Raw genomic sequence first — 24629 nt, 5'->3', positions numbered from 1 at the left:
AGCTGGGAGTCCAGATTTGGGTAGAGTAGAACTGTGCTTTATTAATGAAAGGAATAGCTATGATTAGGTATATGACTTTTCTCATGCCACACTTCAGATGTCTATGATACCCACAAAACCTCTCAAGTTCATCCCTTTGTTTATGGCCAAAATAAAAAGTACACTTTCACTCCAGCTTCCTATTCACTTTAGTTCAGTAAAAAGCATAACGAATTGAAATATGTTTTTAATTCATTCATAGCATGTGGGCATTGCTGGCTAGGCCAGCATTTACTGCCCTTCCCTAATTGCCCTCAAGGTCTTCTTGAATTATTGTAGGCCGTGTGGTATAGGAACACCCAGTGCTGTATGAGTGAGGATTTTGACTCAGCAACAGTGAAAGAACAACAATATATTTTCAACTCAGGATTGTGTGAGGATAAGAGGGGGAACTTACAGGTGATGACATTCTCATGTTTCTGCTGCCATTGTCCTTCTAGATTCAAGTCAAGTTTATTTATTAGTCACAAGAGGTTTACATTAACACTGCAATGAAGTTACTGTGAAATTCCCCCAGTTGTCACACTCAGGTGCCTATTCAGATCAATGCACCTAACCAGCACGTCTTTTGGACTGTGGGAGGAAACCGGAGCACCCAGAGGAAATCATCTAGACATGGGGAGAATGTGCAAACTCCATGCAGACAGTGACACAAGCCAGGAATCAAACTTGGGTCCCTGGTGCTGTGAGGCAGCAGTCTGGAAGATGCTGTCTAAGGAACCGAGTTCCTGCAGTGCATCTTGTAGATGGTACACACTGCTGCCACTATACGGTCGGTGGTGGAGAGGATGTGGTACCATTCAAGCAGTCTGCTGCACCCTGGATGGATTAAGCTTCGAGTGTTATTGGAGCTGTACTCATTCAGGCAAGTGGAGAGTATTTCGTTACACTCATGACTTGTGCCTTGTAGGAATCTGGGAAGTCAGGATTCCAAGCCTGCTGTTATAGCCAGTCCAGATCAAATTCTGGTCAATGGTAACCCCCATGTGCTCGACTCACTTACGGTAAATGTTATTGAATGTCAACGGATGATGGTGGTTAGCACTGCTGTTTCACAGCTCCAGGGGCCCAGATTTGATTCCAGCTTTGATTGCTTAATTGTGTGGAATTTGCACATACTCCGTGTCTGCATGGCTTTCCTCCAGATGCTCTGATTTAGGTGTTTGACCGTGCCCCTTTGTGTCCCAAGATGTATAGGTTAGGCAGATTACATGTGTGGGGTTATGAGGATAGGGATTCCTAGCCTCTGACCTACTCCTGTAGCCAGTGTTTACATGGCTAATCCAGTTCAATTTCTGGTCAACATTAACCTCCCAGGATGCTGATAGTGTTGGATTCAGTGATGGTAATGTCATTGAATGTCAAGGGATGATGGTTAGATTCTCTGAAGATGGTCATTGTCAGGCATCCATGTTACTTGCCATTTCTCAGAACAAACTTGGATATTGTCAGGTTTTGCTGCATGTGGAAACATACGGCCTCTGTATCCGAAAGGTCATGAATGGAGCACAACATTGAAATCAGCAAATATCCCCATTTCAGTGGTTAGCACTGCTGCCTCAGTGTCAGCAACACAGGTTTGATTTCCAGCTTGGGTCATTGTCTGTGTGGAGTCTGCACTCTTTGTGTCTGTGCGTGTTTCCTCTGGGTGCTCCAGTTTCCTCCCACAATCCGAAAGATGTGGTTAGGTGCATTGGCCTTGCTAAATTCTCCCTCAGTGTACCCAAACAGGTCCTGGAGTGTGGCAACTTGGGGATTTTCACAGTAATTTCATTGCAGTGTTAATGTAAGCCTGCTTCTGACACTAAATAAATAAAGCCAGATTGTTTTTTTAAGTTTACGATGAAGGTCATTGAACAGTTGAAGGTAGTTTGCCCTAGAACACTATCCTGCGGTACCTCTGCAGTAATGTCCTTGAACTGAGATGCTTAATCAAATGCATATAGAGTTTCTGAAACTTGAGTCACCGTACACTCCTAATGTTTAAATATTGAAGTAGTAATGATAGTCCAGAGGCCATGAAAGGTAATGGCTTGCAACTTCCTCAGAGTCGGATTGCTATTCTTAATGAACTCATCCTCATTGAAACTGCACAGATCTTGTCTTACCCAACCTTCCTCACTGGGTGAGGCACGCAAAGCAAAGCACACCCCTGGAAGCATTTGCATGGAATAGCTGGAGTGCCGAGAGGCATGTCACTCTCCCTTTTTAGGGAAGTACCTACCATAGAGGTTGTTTAAAGGCACAATTGAAAGGAGGCAAGAAGGTTTCAAAACTAACTTGTTTACTGGGAGGGGCAGGGTGCGGAGATTAGAGAGGAGGGGCGGGTGGGGGCATGTGCAGGGTGCCCCAGGAGAGGCTTGATCTGAGCGTTTAGATAGTTACTCTGGCGTTCGAAGGGTTTTTTCCCTTCTAACTCTAACAGTAACTATCAGGGTTTAACGATCCGATGTTAGTGATTTAAAATCACTTCTCTCGGATGGTTCCCAGGCCAATCCAATTGTCCAGAGGAAGATGTCACTTCTGGGCAATTGCCAGGTAAACCCTTAAGTGGGAACCTCCTGGAGGGATTCCCCTGCAAACAAAAGTTTATTTATTTGTCACAATGAAGTTACTGCAAAATTTCCCTCGTCACCACAGGCTCCTGTTCAGCTCAATGCACCTAACTGGCACATCTTTCAGACTGTGGGAGGGGACTGGAGCACCGGAGAAAACCCACCCAAACACGGGGAGAACATGCAAACTCCACACAGTGACAAGCAGGGAATCAACTAAGGGTCCCTGGTGTGGTGAGGCAGTAATGCCCATCATTGGGGTGTCCTTCAAAACTGATACCGGGGAACCAGAAAGTTATGGGTTTAGGATTACAAAGGCATAGGGAAAGAGGAAAACAGCAGCACAGCTACATTGTCCAGTACCAATTATAACAAGTAATAAATAAATTCTCAACTTCCTTTTCAGGTCTCCCCGAATCAAGCATCATATTCCTAGTCATCTACTAAATGTGTAGTGATACCACACACCAGTCAATGTATGAATAGCACACAGCAAATAGTTGTGCCTCTCAAGTGAACAAATACATGGCATTTTTGTGCCCACTGCTTGAATTATTAGCATTAATTTTGTAGAGAATCCTGTCAGTGTACTGCACCCCTCACTTTTACAGAACTTAATTTATACATTTCAGACCACATATCCAATGAAAGCTACACTCAAATATAAGCAAGCATACCGTTTTGTCCTCTCGGAAAAGCCAGCCGGTCTGCGCACGTGTGAAGGTAATAGATTTTGTAGATAATGTTGCAGAGTAAATGTCACTGCTCATCAAAATATCTACCTCCTCTTCAGTTTCCATCTCAGATTCCTGAAATAAATTAACTTGGTAGATGAACTAGCAAAAGCAGAATTAAATACCCAACTACTTGCAGATGACAGAAATAGAGGTGAAGTGAAGGCATGCAAATTGGCAATCACACATTATATAATCAGAACAGACTCCTAGAATTGTTACAGAAGAGGAGGCCATTTAAGTTGGAATGTCATGGCAGCTCTCCGCAAGAGCAATCTGCTAGGTCAACTCCCGCATATTTACCTCTTCGTCTTAAGAGTTTTCACTTTAAAAGTTTGAAAATGGAACCCTTACTGTAGTAATTCAGCTAAACACCAGCTTTGCCTCACCAACATTCTCCACCAAAAGGAAAGGGCCACATTTATGGCTTACAGTCAGGTAGTCTTCACCTCAAGATCTACAATTCCGGTCCAGATGAAGTAACAGGCTCACACTCTGCTGGGTGACTGCTTCCCAATGGTGAGCCTCTCTTGTTCAATAAGGCAACTCATACTCCAAAGTCCATGGGAGATCTATCGATCATCCCGTGTGGCCATCATAACACTTACTGGAGAAAACAGAACACATCCAGAAAAGAAAAGAAAAGGATGGTCAGCATGGATTTCAAGAAGAAAAAACATGCTTGACCAACCTTACAGAATTTTTTGAAGGGATAACAGAGAATAGACATGATTGATCTGTTTTTTTAAATAAAGGCCTTCGTAAAGTGCCCCATAATAGAATACGGTCAGAAAATGAGGCGTTGGGGACAAGAGGAATAAATAATTGTTAGACTGAAGGCAGAGGTTGGAGTGAAGAATAAGTATTCAAAAAGGAAGCTGGCAGGAAGTGGGAGCACTGCTGCTGGTCACTGGAATCAAAGACAATTCCCAAACGACAAAATTGGAGAGGCAGGGAAAGAAGATAGCCAATACTAAGGAGGATTCCCACAAATTACAGGAGGATATTAATAAATTTGCAGAATAGACAAATAAATTGCAAATAAATGAAGTTCAATACAGATAAATGTGACATCTTGGCGGGAAGAATAGGGAGATCACTAATTGCTTAGATGAGGTAGAGGAAATCAAAGATATAAAAAAAAATCACTAAAAGTTGCATCACAGGTTAGCAAGAAATTCTGAAAAATGCAAAGCAAGCACTAGGTTTTACCTCTAGGGTTATGTCAACTCTACATTGAACCTTAATTATACATTCCACCTGGACATCCTTAGGTTAGCATGCACAAATGGCCTCCTTCTGTGCTATAAAACTTTTCTATGGTTCTAATACATGCGATATTAGTGACGCCAGACAGGGTACAAAAAAGATTTAAAAGTATGATAAAAGAAATGCATGGGTATACAAAACCGGAAAGGATAAACAGGCAGAGTATCTTTTATCTTTAAACATGTCCCATAACCCCAGTAGTGGTTACGAACGATTTTGAGTGGATGCTGAGGAAATGTTTCCTCTTGTGGGGAAATTAAGAGTCATCAATACAAGACAGCCACCAAGAAAGCCATTAGGGAATTCAGAAGAAACTTGTTCACCTAAAGGGTGGCAAGAACATACAACTCGCTATCACAGGGAATAGTCAAAGCAAACAGTATAGATATTTAAAGGGAAGACTATACTAACACATGTGGAAAGAGAAAAGGGTTTATGATGATAGATAAAGATGAGAAGAGGAGATGACTCAAGTACAGCATAATGCTGGCATCGACTGCCTGGGCTGAAAAACCAATTTTAATGCGAGTCATCTTGTATAATTCTTACAATTTCCTTTTAAAAGCCACCAACTGAAATCTGCCTCTACCTCATGATGCATTCCATATCTTAACTGCTTGCATAAATGTTTTTCATGTCATCCTTGGTTCTTTTGCCATTCACCTTAAATTTGTGTTCTGCAGTTCTTGGTTTTTCCACCAATGGGAAATTTCTCGATCTATTCGATTCTAGATGCCTCTTGATTTTCAGCACTTCTATCTAATCATCTAAAGCCTTCTGTTCTGTGAGGACAACCTCAGCTTCTCCAATTCATCTTCATATCTGATCATCTTTGTCCCTGGAACGATTCTTGCAAATCTTTTCTGCACCCTGTCTGACGATTTCAGATCCATCCTGAAATTGTGCTCAGAATTGGACATGAAGCTTTAGTTGAGGCTAAAACAATGCCTTCCTCACTGAGAGACTATTTCTAAAGCCGAGGATCCCATGTGTCTTTTTAAAATCACTCGCAACCTGCCTTGCCACCTTCAACAATTTTTACACACTAATCCCAGAACTTCTGTTCCTTTCTGTCCATTTTTAATAAATCTTATTGCCTCTCCTTGTTCTTCCTATCAAAGTGCATTACTTCACACTTTTCTTGCATTAAATTTCATCTCCCACTTGCTGCTCGTTCCACCAGCCCATGCCTTCCTTAAGCCCATCACTAACCTCCTTCTAGCTCATATTGCTTCCAACTTTGTCATCTGTAATTTAAAAATACTGTCCTGTACACCTAAGTCTAGCTCATGAACATAGTGACCCTGAGTAACGACCTCAGGGAACCACACCACATAAATTGTTTTTTGGACTGGAGCATTCACCTCTGGTTCCTATCACTCCATGGACTTTGTACCCATGGATCCACTTTCCCTTTTATTTCTTGTGCTTTAATTTTGCTGGAAAGTCTATTTTATGGCAGTAAACCTTTTGGAAGTTCATTTACACCACATTAACACTGTCACTTACTCTAGCATTGCAAGAAAAAATTCCATTAAGTGGTTGAACACAACTTTTCTTCAAATCCATAGTCTGTCCTTAAATAATCCACACTTATGACTATTAATTTTGTCCCACTAAGGTTAGTTAATTAATCACCACTAAGGTTAATCTGACTGGCCTGTTGTTGCTGGGTTTAAGCAAAGGTGTTGTCTTTTTCGTCAGTATCTCTGCAATTTCCACTGTAATTCACTCAATATCCTTGTTCTCCGGAGCATTGAACCTGGTGGCTGTGGGGAGTGACTGATTTGAATTGAAAACCGCTTTTTTCCTGTACTTCCGGTTCTCGGGGCTTATGAGTGTAGTTTACTTCCGTACCGGAAGTTAGGCGAGGGGATAGTTGTTAAGGGGGAGCGGGGGGTATAAATCGGATACTCACCCGGGGACCCACCTCATTGTTCTCCGGAGCATTGAACCTGGTGGCTGTGGCGAGTGACTGATTTGAATTGAAAACCGCTTTTCTCCTGTACTTCCGGTTCTCGGGGCTTGTGAGTGTAGTTTACTTCTGTACCGGAAGTTAGGCGAGGGGATTGTCGTTAAGGGGGAGCGGGGGCTATAAAAAAGGGGTAGCAGCGTACAGCGGAGTGAGTGGGAACTGAGTGAGAAGGGCTTTGGCTCGCTGGGCTTAGGAGAGAGCAGGCTTACAGAAGGTGAGTGACAGATTTCTACCTTTTGCCACATACAGGAGGCTGGGACATGGCAGGGAATATAGGGAGGAATATAAGTTGTGTCAGGTGCCACATGTGGGAGTTCTTGGTGGTGTCATGTGTCCCCAAGGTCCACATCTGCAGTAAACGTTTAGAACTGCAGCGCTTGAGGGCCCGGGTCAGGCAACTCGAGGGGCGTTTGGAGGATGCGTTTCTAGTCAGGGAAAACGAGGAGTTGATGGCTAGGAACCACAAGCAGGAAGAGGTCCCAAGGGCTGAAGAGCAGGAAGGGTGGACGACGGTTAGGAGGAGAAAGAGGAAGAAGAAGAGTAGTCAGGGTCCCCCAGCCTCCCCAGAGGCCCCCCAAGGTTCGTCGACAGGGGCACAGAAAGATAGGCAGGAAGGGGAGACTGACTTGGAGGGACAGAAGGGGGCTGGCAAGGTGATAGTGGTAGGGGATGAGAGGGTCCAAGGTATTGATAGGAGGTTCTGTGGACAGAGGCGTGACTCCAGGATGGTGGTCTGCCTCCCTGGAGCAGGGGTCAAGGATGTAACAGAAAGGGTAGAGGGAATTTTGAAAGGGGAGGGGACCCAGGCAGAGGTCATAGTACACGTAGGGGAGGGGGACATAGGAAGGAGGAGTAGGGTAGAGGTCCATAGGCAATTTAGGGAGTTGGGGTCCAAACTAAACAGCAGGACCTCCAGGGTGGCACTCTCTGGATTGCTGCCCAGTACTAGCAGGGCAAAGAATGATGAGATCATGCAGTTGAATGCATGGTTGAGGGATTGGTGTAGGGTAGAGGGCTTTACTTTTGTGGATCACTGGGAGGTGTTTAGGAGAGAAGGGCAACTGTACAGGAGGGGTGGGGAGAATTTGAACGGGAGGGGAACTAGTGTCTTAGCGGGGAGGTTAGCTGGGGTGTTCAGGAATGGTTTAAACTAATAGGGAGGGGGGGTGGGGAGGTGGCTGGGAGAGAGTTGGGTGAAAGGAAAATTATCAGGGAGAAGGAGGTTCCGAGGGACACTCGTGGGTTGAACTGTGTCTGTTTCAATGCTAGGAGTGTGGCAGGGAAAACGGATGAGCTTAGGGCCTTGATGTTTGTGAGGCAGTTAGATGTGGTGGCTGTAACGGAGACGTGGTTACAGGAAGGGCAGGACTGGCAGCTGAATGGTCCTGGGTACAAGTGTTTTAGGTGTGACAGAGGAGGGTTGAAGAGAGGTGGAGGGGTGGCACTGTTAGTAAAGGAAAACATCACAGTAGTGCAGAGGGAGGACGATATGGAAGAGACAGTGATTGAGTCACTGTGGGTGGAGTTGAGGAATAAAAAAGGGAGAGATCACATTGCTAGGGGTGTACTATAGGCCACCCAACAGCCCGAGGTCGGTGGAGGAAGGCATTTGCAGGGGCATTTTGGACAGGTGCAGGAAGAATAGAGTGGTTGTAGTGGGTGACTTTAATCTTCCAGGAGTGAATTGGAGGGGGCCTAGAGCTGGGGGTATGGAGGGAGAGGAGTTTGTGAAATGTGTTTTGGAAGGGTCGCTGGAGCAGTATGTAACTAGCCCGACTAGGGGAGGGGCTATACTTGATTTAGTGTTGGGTAATGAGCTGGGGCAGGTGGGTGAGGTAGAGGTAGGCGAACACGTGGCTAACAGTGACCACAAGTCCGTCTACTTTAGGATAAAAATGGAAAGGGACGAGTGCCGGCCGAACGGGAGTGTGCTGAACTGGGGAAAGGCGAGCTATAAGCAGGATTAGGAGGGAGCTGCAGGACACTGATTGGGAGGGACTGTTAGCTGGAAAGTCCACAGTTGGCAAGTGGGAGGCTTTTAAGGGCAAAATGAAATGGTTGCAGGGGAGGTATGTTCCGGTTAAGCGGAAGGATGGGAAAGGTAGGATTAGAGAGCCGTTGATTACAGGGGGTATTGAAGACTTGGTCAGGAAGAAGAGGGAGGCGTATGTTAGGTCGAAACGACTGGGTACGGAGAGTGCGCTGGAGGAATATAGAGAGAGTAGGAGGGAGCTAAAAAGGGGAATTAGAAGGGCGAAGAGAGGGCATGAAATGGCTTTGGCTGGTAGGATTAAGGAAAATCCAAAGGCATTTTATTCCTATATTAGAGGCAAGAGAGTAGTTAGAGGGAAAATTGGTCCTCTTAGGGACAAGAGTGGAGAGTTATGTATTGAGTCGGAGGGAATGGGGGAGCTCCTGCATGAATACTTTGCGTCGGTATTCACGAAGGAGAGGGGTTCGGAATCGTGCGGTCTCTTGGAGGGAGCTGGATCTATTACGAGGGAGGAAGTGCTAGGGCTTTTAGGTAGCGTAAGGACGGATAAAGCTCCGGGGCCTGATGGTATTTATCCCAGGCTGCTTAGGGAGGTGAAAGATGAAATTGCTGGGCCTCTGGCGCAAATCTTTGTCTCTTCTTTGGACACAGGTGAGGTCCCAGAGGACTGGAGGGTAGCAAATGTGGTACCGCTGTTCAAAAAAGGTAGTAGGGATAACCCTGGAAATTATAGACCGGTGAGTTTGACATTGGTGGTAGGGAAATTAATGGAAAAAATACTTAGGGGTAGGATGTTTGAGCATTTGGAGCATTGCGATCTGATTAGGGATACGCAACATGGCTTTGTTAGAGGGAGGTCTTGCCTTACGAATCTGGTGGAATTCTTTGAGGAGGTGACAAAAACGGTTGACGATGGGAGAGCCGTTGATGTCATCTATATGGATTTCAGTAAGGCGTTTGACAAAGTCCCTCACGGTAGGCTGGTAGAAAAGGTTAAGGCGCATGGGATACGAGGCCAGGTAGCTAGGTGGATTGAGAACTGGCTGGGTAATAGGAGACAGAGGGTAGTTGTGGAGGGGATCTTGTCGGGCTGGAGGCCAGTGACCAGTGGTGTGCCGCAGGGCTCAGTACTGGGACCTCTCCTCTTTGTAGTATACATAAATGACTTGGAAGAGAGTGTAGGTGGTGTGATCAGCAAGTTTGCTGATGACACCAAGATGGCAGGGTTGGCAGGTACTGAAGTGGATTGTCAGGTGATACAACAGGATATAGATAGGTTGGTGCATTGGGCAGATAGGTGGCAGATGGAATTTAATCCTGACAAATGCGAGGTGATGCATTTTGGAAGGAAAATGCAGAGAGGAGCTATGTGATAAAAGGTAGGCAGATTAGGAGTATAGACATACAGAGGGTCCTGGGAGTGCAGGTTCACAAATCCATGAAGGTTGCGTCACAAGTGGAGAAGGTTGTTAGGAAGGCGTATGGAATGTTAGCCTTTATAGGAAGGGGTATAAAGTATAAAAGCTGCCGTCTAATGCTTCAGTTGTACAGAACGTTGGTTAGACCGCATTTGGAGTACTGCGTCCAGTTCTGGTCACCTTACTACCGGAAGGACGTGGAGTCTCTGGAAAGGGTGCAGAGGAGGTTTACCAGGATGTTGCCTGGCATGGAGGGGCTGGGTTACAAGGAAAGGTTGGAGAAACTGGGACTTTTCTCCTTGGAAAGACGGAGATTGAGGGGGGACATGATAGAGGTATATAAGATACTGAAGGGAATAGATAGAGTTAATAGTGAGAGACTGCTCCCTAGACTGGGTACAAACATGAGAGGTCATGATTTAAGGGTGAGGGGGGAGAGGTATAATTTGGAAGTGAGAGGAAGGTTCTTTACGCAGAGAGTTGTGGGGGTATGGAACGCGCTACCAAGTAGGGTGGTGGAGGCAGGAACGTTGGACTCGTTTAAGGTTCAGTTAGATAGACACATGAGTGAAACGAGGATGGAGGGTTATGGTAGGGGCTATTAAATAAGGTTAGAACCTCAGGAGACACCAGAAAAGCAGGCTTGTAAGATTAACGTTTTTGTCTTTTTATTCCGCAGGTGGAGGTCCACCTCATGTCAAACGAGGGGCATGCACACGGTGGGTCGTGCGTGGGCTGCTCTTGGAAGTTCTGGGAGTGGTCTAGTACTTCGTGTCGGTGTGTGCGCTTGATCCTGGACCGGTAGACGGGCGCCGCAACATCTCGGTGACTAGCACTGCTAGCTGTGCAGATACATGGATTTGGGCCTGTGTCTGTGGGAGTTTGCGCATTCTCCCTGTGGTTGCGTGGGTTTCCTCCGGGCGCTCTGGTTTCCTCCCACACCCCAAAGATGTGCTCTTAGGCTGATTGGTTTTACCAAATTCTCCCCTGAATCTGGCTAAGTTAGGGGTTCCATTCGTAGACATGCAGGGTAGAATAGGTGTAGGGTGATGCGGCGGCACAGGCTCGTTGGGCCGAAGGGCCTGTTTCCCGTGCTGGGTTGTTCTTTGTATCCTCAGATGCCACCCCATCCAATCCTGGTAACTCAAAGGCTTTAAATATTGTCAGCCTTCCCAATATCTTCTCTCTTTTTAGTCCATCCAATACCTCAACTAGTTCTTATTTCACCATGACTTTGGCAGCATCTTTCGTGGTAAAGATAGAGGCTCAGTATTCATTTTCATACATACTCTTCCTCCATATGCAAGTCTCTGTTTTGTTCCCTGATTAGCCATTTCCCTCCTCTTATTACACTGTCAGTATGTGCGTCTAAAAGATTTTTTGATTTTTTTTTGCAGAAAATTTAATAAATAGATATCTTCTGTCAGCAGAGCAGAGTATCCTCATTTGATCAGATGTAGAGGACCAGTGCCTTGCAAATAGAACACTATCTCCAATCCTCAGGAAACCTCCCAGGGAAGTTTTGAAAGTCACGCCTCAAATGCTAAACAATAACTAGGAAACTCAAGCTTAACTCAATACTCGCACAGCTACAAACTCCATCACAGAGAAACTGCTGGTGTGCCAGAGACCTTTTATCCTGTCCTTGGATGGGGAAGTGCAAAAAACGTAATGAACGTCCACCCATTTGCCTGTCCGACAAGCTAAAAATAGCATGGGCAATATAAAATTTCTGAATACCGGACTTTTAATAGTGTTATTTGACTGTTTAATTGTCAGAGGGCCCAAAGCTGCTTCACACACACCTGCCAACCTGCAAATCATGCATGTGCACAGAGAAGTCTGGAAGTGCTTCCAGCGTCTTAATGAAATTTTACGCACAGATGTGTGCCCAGCTCAGACATGTAAAATTCTGGCCTGAGTGTCCCTGTGAATTATTAATCCTACTTTCAATATAATGTACAACATGTACAAATTGCACAGTTCAAATAAAACTAAAGTTTTCCAATAGCAACTGAAATATTATACAATCCTAGTTATTTTATATTTGCAGCTGAAAAAGTGAAGTACAAGGAGGGATTAATTGTACAAGTTGTGCGTTTGCATCTGTATGTACTCAGGAAAATGAACGCATAAGCCAAAGCTCAAGACAGGGCAAATCACAACATGGCATCATTGCAGTGCGTGTACCAAAACCACTGTGAATTTCTTACTACAATTTTAGTGAGTAGTATTAATGCAAACATATTCATATGTTAACATAAACCAATACATATCCAATAAAGCTATTAAATAGAGATAAATGTTTACTCATACATCCACTTTACTGTACATGAACTGTCTATAGCTAACTTGACATTCACAGCACAAGACTTACCTCATGATGTATTCGTTGATAAACCTTCTGCTCATTGTCTAATACTATGAAAGATTCAGAGGGTATTGCGTCACCATTGAAAATGAAGCTCAAATCTCCACGTTGACATTTCATATCTGTAAAGTCTATTAGAGTTGTGTCAAGCCTGAAAATACATTAGTCAGACAAGAGTTTAATTCTTGTTAAATTTTACTATTAGCTTCCAGAATTTCCTGCATTAAGCAACTTCTCATGGAGATGATGTTTCACTGGATAAGAAAATGTTTCTTCAAATAAGAAAATTCAGCAAAACGTTTGTTAACAAAATTTCTATCAAAATGTGATTTTGTTGAACGATGAGAGAAAGCCACTTCATCAATGCAAGACAATCTGCACAGTATTTGCTTCATGGGTTGCCTAATGCTTTCTCTAAACTGCTTCAATTGTAATTAATTACACACGAGTGATATCAGTCCCAAGATATGAGTTAACTGCCCAAGGCACATGTGAAAACTTGAAGTTCCAATCAGTTTATACACAGGTTGGCTTATAAAATGACCCCTTGCAAGATCCTCAGTGATGGGCATTCAGATGTGTCTTTGGGCGAGGAGAGGCAAGTAGGATTTGTACAGTAAATCCAAATAGCAGGCAATCATCTGATGAATGAAACTCTAACACTGGTGAACATATTGGCAGCACGGTATCACAGTGGTTAGCGCTGCTGCTTCACAGCTCCAGGAGCCTGGGTTCAATTCCCGGCTTGGATCATTGTCCGTGTGGAGTTTGCATGTTCTCATGTCTGCATGGGTTTCCTCCCACAATCCAAACATCTGCGGGTTACGTTGATTGGCCATGCTAAAATTGCCCTGAGAGGCGTAGGTTAGAGGGATTAGTGGGTAGGGCCTGGGTGGGATTGTTTTCAGTGCACTGAATGGGCCGAATAGCCTCTTTCTGTACTGTAGGGATTCTATATAGGAAGAAAATCAAGTCAGACACAGACTCAGGGGTACCAGAGTAATTATGTTATTGTATTAGCAATCCAGACTGTGTTCAAAACGCCATTATGGCTGATTGAGAATTCAGTTTAAAAAACAAAAATCCAGAAATAAAAACTAATATTAGTAAAAGGTGACCACAGGGTTTTTGAATTGTCATGGAAAGCCAAAGAAACATGGTTCCACTTGCGTTCCATACAAATTAGTTGGCTCTCAACTACCCTCTAGAAGTCACCTTGCAAACCACTCGGTTATATCAAACTGCTTTAATGGAGTGTTTCAACAGCCTACAATCTTCAAGGAAAACCAGGGAAGAGAAGAGAAACAAAATACAAACCCACATCTCAATGTATTTTTAAAAAAAAAATTGAAGGTTTTTGTATTTAAAGGTACGATTGTGCTCTCTGGCAGTGATTGATTTAAGCATCTTATTTTAAAAAAGTAGGATAAAAACAGTAACTTACCTGATGTTTATACCCTGCTTGTAAATTTTACAGGCATCTGAAGGCAGAATTCTGGAAAGTAAAGGCACTGTAATGGTGAAAGAAAAAATGAAATTAGCTATACAGACTTAAATTTGATACTTAGAAGTTTGACATTGAACGATTACAATTACACTGAGGGGGAAAAATGTTAAAAGGATATGAAAACCAACACTTACCCCAGCTTTGAAAATCCCAGTGAAGCTCTAAATAAAAATCCCCCAACTAAAAATAAAACAAAGATACAAACCCTTAGTTTAATTGTGAATTCATTTCTGAGGAAAAAATTTTACAAAGGCAACAAATAACATTTAATTTTAATTTACATGCCTGAAAATTGAGCAATAGCATTATTTAAAATTAAATGATCTTCAAATTATTGCAGTGTGCAACGTTCATACAAAGTTTGGAAGAAGCTCGAAGAACCAAAATCATTAATGTTTAGCATGAATGATGCAAACTAAGTGTACTAAACAGTGGGGAGAATGTAGATTCCCTGTTGCAATGAGCTGACTGATGGCAAAAGAAATTCAGCACAGGTAAATTAAACAGTACAATTTTAAGCTAGTTACAAGAGAAGAGATTCTGGGCACAATTGCACTCAACATTAAAGGTGGCTGGACAGGCTAATAAAGCAGGCCTTGGCTTTTTAAAAAGCGACAACGTAGAAGTCAAAGTTATAGTAAACCTATTAAAATGTGTTCATTGCAACTGAAGTGCTGTGCCCAATTCTGGGCATCACATTTTAGGAAGAATGCAAAAACATTCGAGGGGGTAAAACACAATTATGAGTGTTTCCAAGGATCAGGGATTTCATAACATGGATAGATCAAAGAAGTGGAATTTCTCCTTAGAACAGAGATAAGAGGTTTGATAGCGTTGTTTAAAAAGAGGGTTTCATACAATGAATAAAAGAAATGCCATTTCCAATGGATGAAGGATCAAAATCAGATTTATGACAGGAAGAGAATCTATTTTTCAAAGCAGTGTCTTCATTACCTCTAGATTCAATTATTCCAATACAATCCTGACTAGTCTTCTGAAACTCTACTGCTTTTGTTTCAACTTGCAGAAGAATCATTTTCCTATCTCACTGACCTATATTGGCTCCTGGTCAAACAACATGGTGATTTTAAAACTATCATTCTAGTTTTCAAATCCTTGATTGGCTTTGCCCCTTCCCATCTCTTTTCCAATTCCACAACCCTATGTGTGCACCTAATTTTTATCTCTTTCCATAAATCGTCATAATTGGTGTCAGTGTCTTCAGCCGTTTAGAGCCAAGGTCCAAAATTTGCTTTCCAAGCCTACCCTCCATTTTACCACACTTTTCTGCTTAAAAATCCACTTTTTTGACAAGCTTTTGGTTATCTGGTCTAATATCTCTTGATGAAATTCTGAAACACTTGATTTTATACTGCTCCTGTTAAGTTCCTTAAAGGCCTGTCATTATGTTAAATTGCTATATAAAAATTGTTGCTTCAGAAATAGATTTGGAATACACCATCAAATGATGGAATGGCTTCTTTCTATACCGCATTGTTCTATGATACTACGCTAATTAAAATGGTTCTTCCTAACTTCATGCAACCAATATCAATAACACCAAATTCCAACACAGCCACACATTTATTTGTCTGGCTGAATATTGTATTAGGATTCCACTCTTCATTTTTGCTTTTAGAGATGCCCAGTAACTTTGTTGCATAAACACAATAAAATGTTGCAGAGACAAAACAGGAGACAAGTGAAACAGGAGAACAGATTTAGACAAAAGAGAATTTGAAAAAACTGGAAACCAACTTTCTCGAAGATGTTCCGTTTGTTAAGCTTAAAATGTTGAGGATTGCAGTTAAAGTATGGAAATTGATAAGGAAGTGATAATGAAAGTAACTGCCGGGATGGAAAACAAAAAGAAGAATGCTTCTTCTTAACTAAGGATGCAAGCCAGGTCGTAAGACTATTTTGATGGGATCAGCTTAATAAGTAGGAACTTTAAATGATCCAGTAAAGTGAGAGTAGGTAGAAAGGCAAGTGTTTACTAGGCACTTATTATGATGAGAAATAAATGATTACATGATTTTTTTCCCATTTAATACAAAGACAAAGGCTATGCACTCAGATGCTTTAATGTGACACTTCAAAACTAGGCAAAGCCTGAGTGACAATTAACCAACAGTAGTGCTGCTGAAATCACTTAATATAAAAATAGCAATTGCAGAATAGTGAACTATTAGATAAAACAGATTTTGTAGCATATTGTAGAATTCACTTTCCAAAGAAAACTTTTGTATCAAACTTGTTAGGAATACATTATTATTTTAGGCTTTTTTTTTAAAAACATGGTTATTTTAGCATGTTAATATTACATGATCTCAACTCTTAGCCAGGTAGCTTGTTTACTTGAATATATTTTTGTGCTCAAAGTGAAGACGTTGAGTGTTCAGAAATGGAACACATTTTGGTTTCAAGTCCCCTCAGGCCAGTGTTGAGTGCACAGGTTTATACAAGAATGTTATTTGTTAAAAGATGCCTCTTTTAATTCAAACTAAAATGGTGTCTGTGCCCTCCATTAGTTCTTCACAATAATAAGCCACTGGAATAGAATACCACTGAGACCCAATTTCCTGGACACAAAGAGAAGCAGCTGGCTTGGTTTAGTGCAGATTTGCAGACTGACAGTGGTCCGAGAAGGAGAAAGATGCTGCTGAGTGAAGACGCAGGGAAACAGGAGCAGACATCGACAGGAGGTGAAAATAATTCGTTAGTTACCAAGCAGAATGTGATGAGAGTTAATCTCTAATAGAAAAGACAGAACCAGCAAAGATTAGAGGGTACTAGAAGATTCATCCTGATATGGCTGACGTGCGGAATCACCGGAGTATGCTTTATGTTGGAAGTCGGTTCAGGGATTGTCAGGAGACTTGAAGCAAACTACTTTCAATGGATATTGGCCTTTGCACCTTAAACAGGGAGACAGAAGCCTATTAGAAACTGGGTGTAATTTTTGATTGGTTCTTGTAAAAACTACAATTCGGGGCACACTGGATGCAAAGTACAACGTGGTGTGGGGTGAAGCACAAGTGTTGTGTGGGGTTATGAGCCCTGTTAAGAAAATAAAGATTACTAGTTGTCTAAGTAATGTTTCGATGTTAATTTTAGATTTCTGGTACAGTAAAAGTTTTGAAACTTAAAGAAAATGATGTACAAGATTTCAAGTTGGTCACTGGGAATTCAAGTCACCAGTCTTTACAGGAAGTAGAATATCAGTTACTGCCAAAGTAACATTGCAAGAACGGCACGTCCACTCTATTGTGATGTTAGAATTATGTTTTTGCATGTTACTTTGCCAATTTTAATATCTTAAAATAAATATTATTTAAGAATTTGCAACAGTGCTTGAAATGGATTCTGCGAGTAAATGATGAAGGGTAAAAATTCCATGTTTGTTAAAAAGAATTTGGTTAAACCACGTTATTGCTCTTGCGGTGTGAGCATTACTGGCATGGTCAGCAACTGTCAATCTCTAATTGCCCTCAAAGTTGCAGTCAGCCATCTCCTTGAACCACTGTAGTCCACCGTGTAGATACAATTCGGTGCTCTTGTTAAGAAGGGAGTTCTAGGATTTGTGCACAGCAACAGTGAAGGAATGGCAATATAGTTTCAAGTCAGAATGTTGTGTTAGCTTGGTGGAGGAACTTGCTTGTGATGGCGTTCCATGCATCCATTGCCCTTTTCCTCCTAGGTGGAAGAGATTGCAAGTTTGAAAGATGCTGTCGATGAAGCCTTGGCAAGTGGCTGCATTGCATCTTGTAGATGGTACACACTGTGCACTGGTGGTGGAGGGCACGAATGTATAAGGTGCCATGCAAGTGGTCAGCTAGGTCTTGTGACAGTGTGGAGCTTGTGTGCTACTGGAGTTGGTAGCCAGGGAAGCGGAAAGTATTTTAAACACACACCTGACTTGTAGATTGTCGACAGGCTTTGGGGAGTCAGGTCGTATGTTACCCGCCTCCGACCTTCTCTTGTAGTCATGTTATTTGTGTGGCTAGTTCAGTTATGTTTCTGGTCAATGGCTGAAGATGAGGGATTCAGTGATGTCAACAGAAGATGGTTAAATTGTTGGAGATGGACATTTCACTTGTATGACAAATGTAATTTGTTATTCATCCACCCAATGTCACTCATATTTATAAATACTGAACCTTTTTCAGCAAAGATGATCTAACAGATTGTAAATAGTATTGGCCTTGCAGCATCATGTTGCCAAGTACGGAAATTTAAATGTTTTGGATAGAATTGGTTATCAGATTTTATTGAATACCAGTTCATGAAAGCTGATGCTCATTGAAGAAATTGGTCTCCATCAACCAAAGGACCTAAGAACTTGCTGCCAGGGGAGTAGTGGAAGCAGATATGATCGCGACTTTTGAGGGGTATCTGGACAAATACATGAATAGGATGGGAATAGAGGATATGGCCCCCAGGAGGGTACGGGGTTTTAGTTCAGTCAGACAGCATAGTGAGTGCAGGCTTAGAGAGCCGAAGGGCCTATTCCTGTGATGTAATTTTCTTTGTTCTTTGAACAATCATGCTATGGCATCAGGCATAGCAATATGTCTTTTTCAATGAAGATTTTATCCTATTGCTTCATATTTTTCTTACAAACTTTTACCATTGGCACATGCCTGAACATGTTATTTTTGGGGATATATTCAAAATTATGAAGTGTATTTGGAGAATGAATATAGTTGGTTGTATAATAGTTTACAATAATGTTTTGCTAATATTTAATATTAATTTAAAATTCACCAAAATTAGTCAGATAAAATTTATAGAGTTGCTATAGATGTATTCAGTAAGATTTAATGTTAAGAATATCTTGTTCATAATTCAGGTTTTAGAATACAATGTTCAGCTCAGGAATTAAGTTTTAACTGTAGAAAATGGAAGCATCTGTGTAATATCCTAACTAGCTTAGGGGTCGAGTGTTTCAACAAAAAGAGCAGAACATGGTTTGCATACATGGATTCAAAGTAACAACAGATTTATTCTCAAACATGTTCTCTGCACTGCAAAGTACAAACTGAAAGCAAAACAGCAGCCTGTGGCAACACCCTAATGCCACTGCTATCAAATCATGTGATCAGCTCTAAAAGCAATCATGTAACCCTTTTATATAACATTCCCCTCCCCCACCCTTACTTCTGTGGTCAGGCAACAAATTACTATAATGTTATACACAAGATCAATAACAACTCTAGACACCATACTTTGCATCATTATATATAGTCCATAAGAAAGTCAATCAGGAGGACATCTATCCCTCTTTGGTTATCTGTGGCATTCTGGAATTTGGCTGTCCTTGACCCTAGAAATATGATTTGGAACTTCAGTTGACACTTCTTCAGTCGACACTTCTTCTCTCGGAACTAATTCTGCATAATTCTCACAAGGGATAGTAGCATAGGGCTAATCATGAGGTGACACAGATACAACTAAATCTTCCATAGTATTCATAACACTATGGCCCAAAGTAGTTGGTACCTCTGAATATGATTAAGAATTCATTGAGATGACAACAATTGGTCAGCATGGCATTGTCAAACTGATACATCTTCAGTTTGACCCGTGTAAGAAACTGGACCCATTTTTGCCACAACTATGGCTGGTACCTATTTCTCACTTGTGGAATAATTACATGCCAGTACCTGATCTCCTTGATGAAATGGACACTGTTTTACCCTCACTTCTCATCTAGCAACTTGAGATCATTGTTGACACTCTAGTTTCTGAAATTAACAAATCAAAGATAGTTCTCAACTTTCGCTTAATGCAGGTGAATGTTGGGTAGTCCCACAAGTATGGTTTCTATAAAAGATGCCAAAAAGCTATTCACACACGTTAATAAACCTTGCTTTTTTGAAATGTTTAACCAATGTTTCAAGGATTGTATTAATCTTTCAGCATTGGTTGATGGATGGATGATAAAAGTGTAGGTTTTATATGCTGGATAACATTTATAATCCTCAAACTCTTGAAGTACACTATGAACCATTATTGCTAACAATCTGTTCCGGTTTACCAAATTTGCAAAACTTCATCAGGTTTTTCAACGGTTTAAGTTGTAGTAAATATCAAGATGATCATTTCTGGCCACTTGAGTGTGAATTAATGACTAATAATGTGTAACTCTCAAATGGGCCAGCAAAACTCTATGTGCAACTGTTGCCATGGCATTTTAGGCCATTCTTACAGGTGTAAAGGAGACAGCAGTAGTTACTTGTGCACAGGATTGACACTGTCCCACCTTTTCTTCAATCGGTGCATCCCAACCAGGCCACCAAAACTAACCAAGTGCTAATTCCTTCATCCAGGATGTGCTTCATATAGTTATTCAAGAACTTTTATATAGATTAGGGGGAATAATCATTTGGATTCCCCACAGTAGACATCCACCTTGGATGGTCAACTCAAACTTTCTTGACACGTATGCCTTTAAATTAGGATGCGGACTATGTGTTTCAGCAAGCATTCTTTTCAATACTATATCCATCCCGTTGTCCATCATGGGATTTCTGATAGGAGTCTGAACTTGAGAAGCTGTCTTAAGCAAACGTCTACTTGTGGAAAATAAATAATATTAGCTGTTGGAGGTAATTGCAAGCGTGATAATGTATTATTAGCATGAGCAATCCTGAATGACAATACTTTATCATAGGAGTGTGCAGACAAGATCAGTGACCACCTTTGCAATTGGCTAGCAGCTAATGACAATACATGTCTTTGTACGGCCCAAAAGTAGTAGCTAAGGGTAGCTGATCAGTCAATAATGTAAAAGACAACCATATAAGTAACAATGAAGCCTTTATGCCAAAAATTATACTCAATCCTTCTTTTCCTAGCTGAGCACAGTTGGATTCAACGCTAGTCAGGGTACACGAAGCAAGAGCTATTGGTGGTCTTCTTCCAAAAGGCATGTGTGAAACTACTATTCCATAAGATGAAGCATCACAAGCAAGCAGTGATGGTAGCTTCAGCTTAAAATGAGCCAATACTTCAGACTTCTGCAAAGCATATTTGACATCCTGCTGTCCAATCCTGACTGTTTCACACATAGCTGTCTTATTGCAGTCTTTGCATAATTTACTCAATTAGGAACAAATCTGCCATCATAACTTACTAATCCTAGAAAAGGACCACACTTGTGTCACGTTCGTCAAATGTGGTGCTTCTACAAGTGTCCTCTTTTCAGGCGATTTATATAGGATTTTACTATCAATAACATGACTCAAATACCAGACTGACATCAGGAAGAAACACTTCTTTCTTAATACGCAAACTACGTGCTTGAAGGTGTTCCAATGTTGCTTCTCAATTATTCAAGTGCTCTTGATCACTGGATCTTGCAATTAGATCATCATCCAGGTAACATTGTACACCAAAGATGTCACTTAATATTGACCTTTTCATAAGAATACTTATAAATAAATCTTGCTGAATTTCTGCCAACCTGACACACCAGCAAACAAATCTTTAATTAAAAGCAGATGTTGAACTTCACTGAACACCAAATTCATGGTTATTTTAAATTGCCACAATACTGAACAACCTGGTTTTAGGATAGATACAATGGTGGTAGCCCAGTCATTCATTGTAACCAGCTCTAACAGATCCAGTGTTAACAAGTCATAATAATTCTTCTAACTTGGGATGAATAGCATATAGCATGGCTCTTGTTTTGAGATTTTTTAAAATTGACCATTAGGCCACATCTTAAGTTTCACTTGAATTCCCTTCATTGAGCCAGGTGTCTCTTCAAGTACACGAAAGTACTGTAGGCCTGTTCTGGCATCAGACAGCACTCCAGTTAAGCTTCATCTTCTCTAACCATGATCACCCAAAGAACTGGGTAATTACCATAGATCACAGAGTGGCAACTCTGCTGTTTGTCCACTCAACCCTACATTGACTACGATGTAATCTTTTAATGGCATGGTCTCTTCTGTATGTCCTTAAAAATCACATCAGCTGGTTTTAAAAAAAATGCTTCAGTTTTTGTTGGTATGTATCCTAGGAATTAAAGATATAGCACCGGTATCAACGTTCCTTCTCATAGGTAATCCACTTAACTTCAGAATCATCCAGAATCTATGCGTTTCACCCTGAATGGTTAAGACGTCATTTGGAGCTCTTCATATTTCTGGACGTTCCCTTGTTCAGTCATAATTATTTTCTTACACGTTGTAAATTCTTTGCAGAATGCAACTAGTTGTTTTTCTAAAAAGGTACCCAGATTGTCAGGGGAAGCTGATTCAGCAAAATACATTTTGATATGACCCATTTGGCCATAATCTTGCACTGATGATCTTTGCTCCAGCATTCATTTGCCAAATGCTCCATTTGTGACGTGCTTGTTGCCATTCTCAGTTCTTATGGGTAGTTCCCAACTTGTGGATCTTCATTACTGCACCAAATTCTGAAGTCTCTTAGCCAGTTCCATTGACACTGCAATTTCTACTGCTGTCTTTAAAGTCAAAGCATGTTCAGTAAGCAATCTTCTTTGGATAGTCTCATTTGAGACCACAAACTAAACGATCTTGCATCTTCCAATGAGTGGCCAAACTCTCAATATTGTTTTAAAGTTTTTCTGTATTAGTCACAAGTAGGCTTATATTAACACTGCAACGAAGTTACTGTGAAAATCCCCAAGTCGCCATACTCCAGCACCTGTTCAGGTACGCTGAGGGAGAATTTAGCATGGCCAGCGCACCAACCAGCACAACTTTCTGACTGCGGGAGGAAACCCATGCAGACACAGAGAGAACATGCAAATGCTGCACAGTCACCAATGCCAGGAATTAAACACAGGCCCCCGATGCTGTGAGGTAGTAGTGTTAACCACTGTGCCACCATACCACCCAGTCTTGAGCTAGTCTTATTACGGTTGTCACAAACTAAGCAATACTTTTGTCTTCTGCTTGTATTCTTCATGGAACCTGAGCAGTTCAGCAATGATCAGTGGCTTTGGGAGTACTGCCTTCCCAGTACTCTTTTTTTAATACTCCAGAGATCACTGACTCCCCCTCCAAACCCAGCTGTACAGCAAAGCATTCATCTTTTTTAAAAGATAGGCCAGATACTGCTTAGAATCTCACCCTTCTCTGTCTTTTAAAACCAGAGCCTTTTTCTTGTGACTTCATGTGCTGACACTTCATCTTTAATCCTGTTGCTGCTCTTCCCCAGTATAATATTCAAAGTGTGAGGATCCACGATTCTTTTGTCTTCTCCCTAGAATCATTTCTTAATGTTTGTTTTCAAGAAAACAAGATTCTGATTCACTGCCACATTTTCTATATCCTAACTACGTTAGGGGTTATAACAGAAAGAAAACATGGTTTGCACATATGGCCTCAAAGTAACAATTACAGATTTATTCTTGATGTTCTTTGCGTTGCACGGAGTGTGTGGTGCATTTGTCACGCAGGCAATTCTATTTGGATTTCAAGATGGAAAAGCAGCTGGACAGGCTTCACTAGTTTTCAGCTCATGGAAGAGATTACAGTGGTTCTGGTTATCCACTTTGGTAGAAATAATAGTAGGAGGGATTATTACCTAAAAGGCGAAAAGCTGCAGCATGCTACGGTGCAGAGGGACCTGGGGGTCCTGGTGCATGAATCGCAAAAACCCAGTCTGCAGGTGATCAAGAAGGCAAACGGAATGTTGGCCTTTATAGCGAGGGGGATAGAATATAAAAGCAGGGAGGTCTTGCTGCAACTGTACAGAGTAGTGGGTGAGGCTGCAACTGCAGTACTGTGTGCAGTTTTGGTCACTGCATTTGCGGAAGGATATATTGGCCTTGGAGGGAGTGCGGAGAAGATTCACTAGGCTGATACTGGAGATGAGGGGTTAGCCTATGAGGAGAGATTGAATAGACTTCGTCTGTACTCGTTGGAGTTTAGAAGGCTGATCTTATAGAGACATATAAGATAATGAAGGGGATAGATAGGGTAGAGGTACAGAGATTCTTCTCGCTGAGGAAGGATAGCAGAACTAGAGGGCACAGCCTCAAAATGGGGGGGGGGGGTGCAGTTTAGATCAGAATTGAGGAGGAGCTTCTTCACTCAAAGGGTGGTGAATCTCTGGAATTCTCTGCCCATTGAAGTGGTGGAGGCTACCTCGCTGAATATATTTAAGTCACGGGTAGACAGGTTTCTGATAGACAAGGGAATTAAGGGTTATGGGGAGAAAGCGGGAAAGTGGAACTGATCCACTTCAGGTCAGCCATGCTCTTGTTGAATGGCGGGGCAGGCTCGAAGGGCTAGATGACCTACTCCTGCTCCTATTTCATATGTTCTTATGAGCTCTGTGGCAGAAAGTAGTCTGCTCAAATAGTTAGCTTGGCAAGAACTGCATGGAAGCAGTGGAAAAAGAAAACTGTCTGTACAAGTTCAAAGCCAGAATAAGGAGCTGAAGAGTCCACAGTCAGGAGTTTTCTTTTAAAAAGACGATTTGAGGGTCATTTAACCAATAATGGAAGGATCCCCATGAACAGTGCACCTTGAGAATTAACTGAAATACTAAGGAAAATTAAAGAGCATACCTTTTGAGTTAATCTCAGGAAGAGTGAATGAACCATTAGGATTTTCTAAGGTAAGGAAACTCTGAGGCTGGGGAGGGTAAAGTAGAAAGTAGAACTGAGTATTATAACATTATAATCTGTGGTGATAAGCTAGCAAAGCTTGTTGGTTCATGTATTCTTTACATCAGTTGTGTGGTGTAACCTTTCAGTTGCTTTTTTTAATGTTAAAGG

At 41.7% G+C, this 24629-nt stretch overlaps 1 protein-coding gene across 1 annotated transcript in view; it reads right to left on the bottom strand.

The window, feature by feature from the left end:
• ankrd13c (ankyrin repeat domain 13C) overlaps positions 1–24629 on the bottom strand; it is a 95933-nt gene that overhangs the window by 20827 nt on the left and 50477 nt on the right. Inside the window, exons 5-8 of the mRNA XM_080195568.1 lie at positions 13996–14041; positions 13799–13865; positions 12361–12505; positions 3272–3403 (exon numbers count right to left, since the gene is read on the bottom strand). Of these exons, the coding sequence (XP_080051694.1) occupies positions 3272–3403; positions 12361–12505; positions 13799–13865; positions 13996–14041 (390 nt within the window). The remainder of the gene's footprint in view (positions 1–3271; positions 3404–12360; positions 12506–13798; positions 13866–13995; positions 14042–24629) is intronic.

The sequence above is a fragment of the Carcharhinus amblyrhynchos genome, chromosome 9 (assembly GCF_965287045.1).
Source record: "Carcharhinus amblyrhynchos chromosome 9, sCarAmb.v2.hapA, whole genome shotgun sequence".
Taxonomy (NCBI): domain Eukaryota; kingdom Metazoa; phylum Chordata; class Chondrichthyes; order Carcharhiniformes; family Carcharhinidae; genus Carcharhinus; species Carcharhinus amblyrhynchos.
Note: the sequence above shows the minus strand (reverse complement) of the source record. Positions and strands in the feature narration are given on the sequence as shown.